This window comes from Scomber scombrus, chromosome 13 (genome assembly GCF_963691925.1).
Source record: "Scomber scombrus chromosome 13, fScoSco1.1, whole genome shotgun sequence".
Classification (NCBI taxonomy): domain Eukaryota; kingdom Metazoa; phylum Chordata; class Actinopteri; order Scombriformes; family Scombridae; genus Scomber; species Scomber scombrus.
The window spans coordinates 14,593,212-14,603,537 of record NC_084982.1 but is presented as its reverse complement, the minus strand read 5'-3'; the positions used below and the strand labels follow the sequence as shown (position 1 = coordinate 14,603,537).

The 10,326-nt window shown below is 37.2% G+C and overlaps 1 protein-coding gene across 1 annotated transcript; it reads right to left on the bottom strand.

Moving 5' to 3' along the window:
* Positions 1 to 547: 547 nt before the first annotated feature.
* On the bottom strand, positions 548 to 5,335 carry LOC133993286 (uncharacterized protein C7orf57 homolog). Its single transcript, XM_062432196.1, has 8 exons — positions 5,284 to 5,335; positions 4,967 to 5,013; positions 4,581 to 4,745; positions 4,380 to 4,476; positions 3,456 to 3,573; positions 3,108 to 3,187; positions 1,170 to 1,267; positions 548 to 816 (listed from the first exon to the last, which is right to left on the bottom strand). Exons 1-8 carry the CDS (start codon positions 5,292 to 5,294, stop codon positions 812 to 814), a joined length of 621 nt encoding a protein of 206 aa, XP_062288180.1. The 5' UTR covers positions 5,295 to 5,335; the 3' UTR covers positions 548 to 811.
* Positions 5,336 to 10,326: the final 4,991 nt, after the last annotated feature.

Genomic DNA, 10,326 nt, shown 5'->3' with positions numbered 1-10,326 from the left:
TGATTGTCCCAGTTCCAAAGTGTCATTGCAACTTCAGAAAGCAAACACTATCAGCTGTGACCAAATAAACAGGTCTGATGTAAACGGCTGTTTATGTTCCATAGCAAGAGCTGCAGTGTGTTCAGAGCAGCCAGGGATCGCCTGACATATTATACAACTTTTTCAAGAACAGAGATAACGTCTAACACTGGCATGCAACACATTAGCATGCTAAAACAGAGCCAATGTACAACCAAGAGAAATGATCATCAATATACATGAGTACTGCAAAAATCAACCACATCAAATTATGTTTATTATCATTTCCTTAAAGAGTGACATTACATTTCTATTGTGATGGGGCATCATTTGTATATTTGCTTACGGTATTATGTAACAAACTATTTACATTTAAATCTCAGTCTGTGAGAGCAAATGGTATAAAAGTGGAAAGCAAAAAAGATGAATGATTAAGATAAATGTTGAAAAACTTTGAATTTATTTGAATTATCAAACAATAACCTGCTTTTTACAGAGTTGCAGACACAGCAAAAAACTTAACACAGGACTTAACTTGCACCTTCCATACTTATGCAGTTAACAGGGCACCACTAACGGGCACAATCAACAAAAGGTCCTGGCTTTAATTCAATGAAGCAGTTTCACACTTGAGTAACACATCTGAAATGACAACACAATTAAAACTAAGTAACATTCGATGTGGCTCAGCATGACGCGGTAAAAATAAATTGTTGTCGGAGAAGAAGATGGCAACTAATCCTGTTGGAGACATTTCATTTGATGCGTCCTTGTCCCACACACTGGCAGTCCTCTAATCTGTTGACACAGAAAACATATTCACATAATCACCATCACGACATTTATTAATAATATATACTAATGAAAGTCATGATTTTCATTCCTACACGGTATTATCAAGCGGCATCATACATTTTTAATGGCTGAAACCTCAGTGTCACACCTCAAATTTTGTGACCGTCATTCTCTCATCTACTTTCATTTATTAAGTCACATAAAATCAATGCACTGCTTAACAGCTTGGCTTCATTTACTTTTATTATACCAGACGTGGATTTCCAAAGCATAATGGGAAAGCAGTAAAATAGAAGATTTATTGAATGACCTGTATGATTGTAACTCATGAGTACAAGAAACAGTGAGCCACTTACTTGACACCCAAGTGTTGGCTGTTGGTTTGTTGTCATCTACATAACCAAAGCTTAACAGCTTAGACATGTCGACAGGAGCCGGTTTCTTGTCAAACATTCTGTGAGCACAACAAGAACATGACAGAAACAGTTTTTTGGGGATCAAACTATGCTGCTTTTGTAGTTACAAATGTAATACAGTGTTTTGTCATCACCATGTATTGCCTCTACAGCAGACAAAGTTTAAGCACTAAAGGTGAACTCTATCCTACCAGTACTGTATACTGAGACAAAATGTGGCAACTCATCAGCAAAAGATTCAACCAACAAAGAGCAGAGAGAAAACAACTGCTGTTTACATTTGTCAGTTTTCTCCTCATCTTGTAACAAAGCTCTGCCTCCAATTACAGTTTTTCTAAACAAAGCAATACTTATTTTCACTTAGTCAGAGTTCTAGACTCTCTGTTCTGTTGGCTCTCAAAGTCAATATCTTGCAGCAAGACGACAACTGTAAACAAGATGATTTGTTCTGGAAACAGGTGGAATCGTTTCACCCCATCTGCCGTTTGCTTTATTTGTTTTGACAAATACAATTTTAGGACTTGCATAACTTTTTTTTTGCAGTGAATGCTTTGCATCAGTATCATAACAATACATTCTCCATGATCATAGTTTTTATGTTGCTGTATAGGTTATTTTTGGCGAGTTTTTGACAAGTCATTGACATTTTCCCAAAGCTACAGGGAACATGCAGCACCGACTAGCTGTGAGCCAAAGCAAACACTCAGGTGAACATCTAGAGGCCATTACTCTGTGTGCTGTTCTGTTCGACCCCAGTATGCAGCCTGCCCATGAGCATTTCTGCTAAGTCACCACTACATGCAGAAATATGGTCTATGTCCTCACACCTCTCACTGAAATACACTAATGTTTAAATGTTAGGTTAGGTTAGGTAAGTTATATTTTTCCGATCATTTACAAAATAAATTCACAATAATTTCCATGAATAATTTCTTGTACAGATGTTCATGCAAACAAAACAAAACAAACAAAACAAAGATAAGAGAAAAAGTGATAAGATATATAAACTAAACAATTAATATGTCATCAGTCTTTCCTCATCCCTGTATGTTTCTCTTACAAATGATTTATTCTCTCTTTTATTTTCTTTGACCGAAAAAAAAATGTAGACTGAAGACTAAGCTTATTTTGTCTACCCTTTTTAAAAACATGAATTCAGTTTCTTCAAACAAAACTTGCGTCATTAGCAGTGACTTTTGTAAAATAAATTAACAATTTAAGTTCTCATAATAAACTAAAAGCCGAAATATCCAGATACCTGATTTCAACAATTCACAAATCCCCATATTCACTTCTTACATAACTTTCTAATGTTTTGGTTTTAGATAAATTCTTAAATGAACCCATATTTTTACTTTCTTTCAATTCAATGTCACAATCATTCCATAACTTCACTCCATACAATGACACACATTTACTTTTCATATTAGTTCTTGCCCATTTCCTTTCAAAAATGTTGTTTCAGATTTACTATTATTATTTACTGAAATATTAACTAAATAATATCATATTGTTTGAACCCAAACAATTTGACAAAACACCTGCAACACCAAACATCACATGAATACACTATATAAGTCCTGTTCTAATAACATTTATATCCATATTTAACTAAATTGCACATGAAAACTTGCAATAACTATAGTTTAGATTTAGTTTGTTTTGTATTGATATAACTGCTTTATAGTGACAACTTCAGTGACCATGTTTTCCTTTCATTAACTTACATTCAATTAAAACATGGACATAGATGTGGGCTATATAATAAGATCATTGGCCTGTGAATATATTTTATGCTCTCTTTTGCCTAGAGTTGTAAAAGACACAAGCCAATATGATACAAAACAACAGCGCCATCTTGTGACCACAGCAACTTACGTCTTCTTGAATTTGCTGGCCTCATGATGTTCAATGGATGACTGCAAATTCTCCATCTGGTTGTTATGAACATTGTTGTTCTGCAGAACATCAAACAAAGTTATAGGGTGCAGCGGTTATTTTGTGACTATTAATAAAAAACGGTATCGTTTTTTAAAATCTCTTTTTTCATAAAATTTGGCAGAATGCTGACAGTTAATCATTGAGAAACATAGACTGCTACCACAAAGTAGGTCTGCCAGAACAGGTAACAAATGACTGTAGTGTGTAAAACTACAATAAATGAATACTGTGGTGACTCATGTGGCTACATTACTTTCTAAATTACTTTGGCAATTCTCTGTTTACCTTCTCTTCGCCATTGCAGCTATCATCCCTCTCCCATGTTGACATATTGTCAGTCCCAAAAGGAGGTTTCATGTGTTGAAATGCTCCGGGGTTTTTCTTCTCTTCGCTGGTAATTAGGCTGATGGAAAAACACAATAGAGAGATATGAAATGTATCCATCACCTACTGACAACTGTAATAGATAATGAGGACAATTAAGGGAAATCTATCATTTATAATAGCTGATTATTACGGTTTATTTTTTTCTATTTATTTCACAGGACTTTGAAAGCTTGTTACAGGTCTTAAAACAAGGTTTTCCTTGTTGTAATCATTCCTCCTGTTCATACTGGCTGTTAAAAGATCCCCTTCAAATGTGCTTTCAATGTAGGTGATGGGGGCCAAAATCCACAGTGTGTCCACACAGTCATTTTGTGCAAAAATGCGTTAAAAGTTTATCTGAAGACAGGCTTCAGCAGTCTTCGTTAGTCATATCAAGTGGATATCTGTCAGATTTACAGCCTTATTAGCATAAATGTCCCTTTTTGTATTTCTCTGTTGAGCTGCAGTGGAAGTATTAAAGAGGGACTTTGGCACTAAAAACAGTAATATTGAAAGATATCTACTTGATTTGACTAATTTGTACTTGCCATCACTTACATTTTAAGTGCATCATGAAGGGATCTTCTAATGGTCAGTATGAACTGTAGGAATGATTATGGCAAGAAAAACCTGTTTCAATGTTCATTTAGGGACCTTTTTAAAGATAGACTTAAAAAATTGTGACATCATTGTGTGAAGTCAAGTAGCAGTACTGGCAGTGGTAAGATATTAGCAGTGCAAGGAGTGAGTGGTGATACAGCAACAGTTTTGTTAGTAATAATGGTGAAGTATTTTAAACATAAACTGTGGCCACTACTCAGTGTACATCAACAGTTACAGTACCTAGGTATGGTATTGTCTTCTGGTGAGGGGCAGAACCAGTTTGGAGGTTTGTATGAATTACGTTGAGAGGTAAGTGATTCCTCATGCCACAGGAGTCCTGTTAAAAAAGGATGAATACGAAAAGACAAAAATAAATGCAGGTGAAGGGCATAATCCAGCCAGATGGATATGTGTAGGTACAAAGCAACAGGATGGCTCTACCTTTGTGTCCTCCTTGTTTTGCAAGCTTGACATAGTCAGAGTCACTGTCTAGGACTCCTCCCCTTCTCCCACGGGCCTTCCCCTCAATAACAGAGCTGACAACTGGGGACAGTCCTGGGATCTGGGAGATCTGGCCATTTATGCCATGGTTCCCTGCTTTCAGACCTGTAAAGTTAAAACACAGACACACACACACACACACAACGTGAAGAGAGAGAAAAAATGGCATTTTTTTTTCTTACTGCTTCATATGAAACACCTCTAACATAACATTTGACCAAAGTAGCAGCGTCTTCCCAGCAGAAGAGTCTCCCTGCGGACGACACAGGATACACAGGCTGTAACCAGAGAAAACCAACTAAACTATTATAAGCGGTTGTACTTGCCAGACTTTGATGGTTGGAGATCGTTACTCATGAGAAATGCGGAATTTCTAGTGAAAATGGAAACAAAACCCAGCACACTGTCAACTTCTCTTTACCCTTGTACGGAGGAGCATTGTGATAAGCGGTTAGGTTACTTCATGAACGTTAACGGTCATGTTAGCTTAGCCAGTTGGTTGCCTTCAGTTTGTCTAGCCTGTCTTAAGTTTAGCTCAACGAGTGGTTAGGTGACGACGCTAATTAGTCTCTAGAAAAAGTTAAAACACAAAGAAATTACACAAATATTCTTATTTAACTACATTAATCAGTATCTTACTTACTCTGAAAACATTTTGGACGCGGAGAAAAACTGCTGTGTGAGAAAGGTTGACTCTGTTTGGAACTTGGGACCAGGTTGTCATGGAAACGGACATTAGAGTGACAGCGTGGTTAACGGCTGCCGCTGCTGTCTGACAGTGTGGAGGTTGTTTAAATTAAAGGGTCAACCGTTTGATTCATGGTTACAGAAGTAATGTATTTTTTCCACAAAGTAAAAAGATACCTGGTTACCATGGTGACGACTGAAACATTTCGCCGTAGCATAAATTGAAAATGTACCTACCATAAATTAATGCGTGCAGTTGTGTGTAAAACATATTTGTGTTGTTAATGTGATGAGTATAATGGCTGCGTATTCACAAATGTCGTTTTTGAAATAAATTACCATCATTTTTCGCTGTTCCTCAATGATTTCACATCATTTTTTTAACTGCCTAAAATGTCTTTAAAACAAAAAGAACATATGGTGATTAGAGTAAAGTGGCACAATTTTTGCATTTGGCACTTCACCAATGAATTTCAATACGTATTCGAATACATTATACGCGGCCAATATCATTCTGGATTCCCCCAACGTGTTTTCTAGTCATATTTTTTTTTTTTAATAGGATTTGAGTTAAGTCTATCTATCTATCTATCTATCTATCTATCTATCTATCTATCTATCTATCTATCTATCTATCTATCTATCTATCTATCTATCTATCTATCTATCTATCTATCTATCTATCTACCTACTCTACTCTATATCCCACTGAATTTTCTTAAGGAGACTTTTGCCTTTCCCCCCTGTTCATTATTAAGATATTCTCTCAAACACTTTATTTCAAATTTCTGTAAGTTGTCAGCAGTGTTGAGTAATGGTTAAAAAAAGTTGTCGGCAGTGTTGAGTAATGGTTAAAATATCATTGATGCATTAAACACACAGAAAAGATGGATATCGAGGTCTTTGTGAAGGAAAGGGTTATTACTGTGAAATTAGACTTTTACCTTTTAATGCGTACACTGAATCCCTTTATTGCTATTTGAAAAGCTATTCAGCAGTTTTATTAAAAATTAATCTTATTTTTATAACAGTAGCCTATAATCTCCATAAGTATTTTGACAGTGACGTACTGCTTAATGATGTGGCTGTAATGAATGTAACAATGTCTCAAGCGTTTAAGAAATAACTACATGTACTAGCTGATACAAGTGTGCAAGGGAAAGGAAAGGAAACATTTATCATAGAGCAATATTTGACGGTTAAAGCATTTTTCAGTTTACCAATCATGTCTGTTAGTGAACATCATTTTTATTGTCTGAAACATACCCAAATAGTTGAAGCCTCCACACCTTTAATATTGAGTCAAGAACATGCATAGCCCAAATTAAATAGAAATGTTCCTTTAATTACTTGTCAAGCTACTCAGAGAGAATAAGTCTGTGACAGGAAATGTATACTTTTGCCTCAGCATAAAAGCATAGTGTATCTCAGGAGAAATTTTTATTTCACTATCTTTATTTAACACTGTGTTAAAATCTAGTTTTAATACCTCCATTTTATCAGTTTTGTGCTTGCATATTTTCTTTTTTTGTGTGTTTAATTAAATTACCAAGCTGCACACATGGGCCAAGGCAAGCCATTAGTGCTTTGAGTTTTGATTCTTAGTGGCAAGAGAAAAAATGCTTAACTGGCAATGGCAATACTACATAGGTAATACTGTCTCTTTCTCCAAGGGCATATCTTGACACCCAACATGTATCAGCATGCCACAACCTGAGGGACAGTGAATGACCCTGATTCATGCACACACACACACACACACACGCACACACACAGAGGGAGAGAGAAAGAGAAAGAGAGAGAGAGACAAACACACACACACAAATACATGCATAGGTTATATTGTATAGCCTACAGTCACCGGCCACTTCATTAGGTACACCTGTGCAATCTAATTCAATCCAATACAACAGTTCTGCTATAAATTCTACTTAAAAAAAAAAAAGTTTGTACATTTTCAGTTTTTGTTAACACTGTCAAAAAAGTGATACTTCTACATTATGTGTATTACTGATTACTTCATGTATGGTAAAGGAGTGGACAAAATGTAACACCATTCAATATAATGCACCCTAGTACATCACCATCACCCACTGACCTCAATAATAAACATACAGTAGAATTATCACCTTCTTGACAATGTCAACAAAAACCGAAACCATAAAGCTTCATAAATGTAGAATTTATAGCAGAGCTGTTGTATTGGATTGCAGTAGTTTGCACATATGTACCTAATAAAGGGGCCGTGACTGTATATTTAACACATATATATCACTATTTAAGTTGTGTTCTTTTTGTTTCTTTAATTCCTGGAGTTTTGGCAATAGTGTTATGAAGAGAGAGAGAGGGGAGAGAGAGAGATGTTAATTGCATTTGTTGACAGTGTGATTCATAACTATTACTGTGCTTGTGATAGAGTATCGTTTTATATAAAATACATAAATTCTTCTTCCTCCACACACCTGTGAATATCATCAACCTGAAAGACATCTTATTCTGAAATGCGTAACCGGAAGCTCGTGTGTTTATCCTGTCGTGTGTGCAGGTTAATTGCAGTGAGTTGATAGTAACTTCCTCCTCCAATCCTGGCTGTGTGCCTCCGTGCCGCCGCCGTAGTGCGAGTTGTGAAGTCCAGACAGTGCTAATGTGTAAAGAAGGACAGCGTTACAACATGTACCCTCGTTGTCTGTCACTCCCGAACACGAAAACCGAGTGAAGTCCTCACTTTTTTTTCTTCTTCTTTTTCTTTCACCGAGCAAAACGACGGACGATAATGTTGGCGTCATGTAGTCGGCTCCGCGGCTCAGACTTTGGAAAACAAATCGGGTATTGTCGGTGAAATCTCGGGAGATGGCAGAGTAGTTCGACCCGAGCCAGTTTGACGAGCCCTTATAAAAAGCACTTTGAAAAATTACCCGCACGGTAAGTTTAATCCTGTTGTATGATAACAAATGTACTAGAAACAGGCCTGTAATTTTACCCTCAGTGTTGTATTCTTACAGACATTGTCGTGTACGTGGTGAGAAGTTTGCTGATGTGCTCGTCAGACCAAATCTTGTCTCTGTCTCTCTCTGCTTTCCTTAGTAAAATCTTGGCCTGTTAAAGCACATATGTTTATTTATCCTCCTTATTTAGGTTAGACTGTGTGAATGAATGCCTGCATATGATTTGCGTAGGTGAGACTATGATTTTATGAGTGGCTGCGCCAGGGAGATGATTTTTTCTTTTCTTTTCCTTCTTTTGTTGTTGTTGATTGTGGATAAATGGTGATGAGCTACAGTCCAGGTGACTTATTAGACCATAAAGAAAGTAAAAAAGAAAAGTCTCCATTTCAACACTGCGACTTTTCAGTGGTTGTAATTTGAATTTTTCAGCAATCGCATCAAGCTCATAGCCTCGCAACTAGTTGTGACTTTTAAGTTTATTGTGATGCAAAGAGTCTTTGGGAGGGTCTGCCTTGCTTGATCGTGTGTCTCATCATCCCATGCTGAGCAATTTTAACATCACAATCCTGCAGTTTTAGAGGAGAAGGGAGGGGGTCAAAATACTTAAAGTGATCTGAAGTTCAAATTGGAGTTTGCAATGAAGAAGCACTCAAATATTGTCAATGTATTACCTATACAACATGTAAAAGTATTTGTTGACATACTCCCTTCTCCTCACCCTTCTTCCCCCCAGTCAGACCAAACAGGAAATGGAAAGTGATAAGATTGCAGGAAATCAAACATAAAGGCAGTATACCTACTGATGAGAGGGTGCAAACTTCATTAGAAAGGTGTTAATGCTGACTGAAAACATTCAGGGTTAATTGTGCCGATTTAAAAAAGATGTGTGAATGTCTGACGCCGGAATGTTCTTCTCTGAATCCACTCAGACAATGTGCCACCCCCACGAAAAAAAATCACATTCCCACGTACTAATCTAGTTTTTTTCCCTCACTAGTAGCCCAAACGTCTGGGGAAAGCTTGATTTTGGATTTGCTTTCGTAGCCTGTGTGAATGATAAGAGCTCAGCCAAGCTCCTTTTTAATTTTGCAAAGAATTAACAGTGTGACACACTTAAAGCATTCAGCTGATACTCTATACGTATGACAATCTGGCGGTCAAACATATGCAGTATTGTGGAACAGGAGAATATTTAATCACAATGAGTTAGCAGCACAAAATGAATTTGGATACTAATGACCCCCACCAGGTGAAGCTGTAATACATGGATTGTATTGTATTGCAGAGGTAGAGATAGAAAAGCTCTTCTTTCCTTTTAGCAGGCGTATTATGGGATGGAAAGAAATTGACAGTGTATGAGTCGATGAATTAACAGAGCAGTCTGTGACAGGATTAGAGGGGCTGTTTGTTAGCAGCAGTTTGTGGCAGTGTGTTCGTGTGGTTGGTCGACAATCTGGAGAATGTAACCCCATAGCTGACCAATGACTGAGGTCTGGCCTCTTTGTGAGCGCCCAGCGTTCTCAGTGGCTTGCATCATGGAGTCTAGCTGATAGTGGTCAGATAATGGGACGTCACACAGTCTGGCCTGAGATATGGTTCAGTTCCAGGGGATCTTTGAGGATCCTGTTCTGCTCAGCCGAGGCAACGGCCTGATTGTTGTCACCAGCCCTGCCATTGTGATTAGCCCTCTCGTTTCTTGGTCTACAACAATGTTATTGTATGCTTTTGGGGCAGTGTCATTGTTTCAAACAGCCTATCTGTGATAATGCAGTCTACAGGCAGTTAGGAGGTTATCTGTCTCAATGCATCTCAGACAATAGGAGTCGTTAGGGGGACGTTGAAAAGCACAGATGCAGTGGATGAGAACATTTTCTTCATGAGTTTGCTTTCAAATGTGTCTGTTTTTAAGAGGATTATTTTCAGGATGTTTAAATATGTGTTAGCTGTTTAATGATTATAAGTAATTTATGAAGGAAAATGCTCATTCCAGTTTCTTCAGTGTTGATGATTTATGGCTTTTCTCGGTTTCACAAATTGAATAATATCTTTGCAGT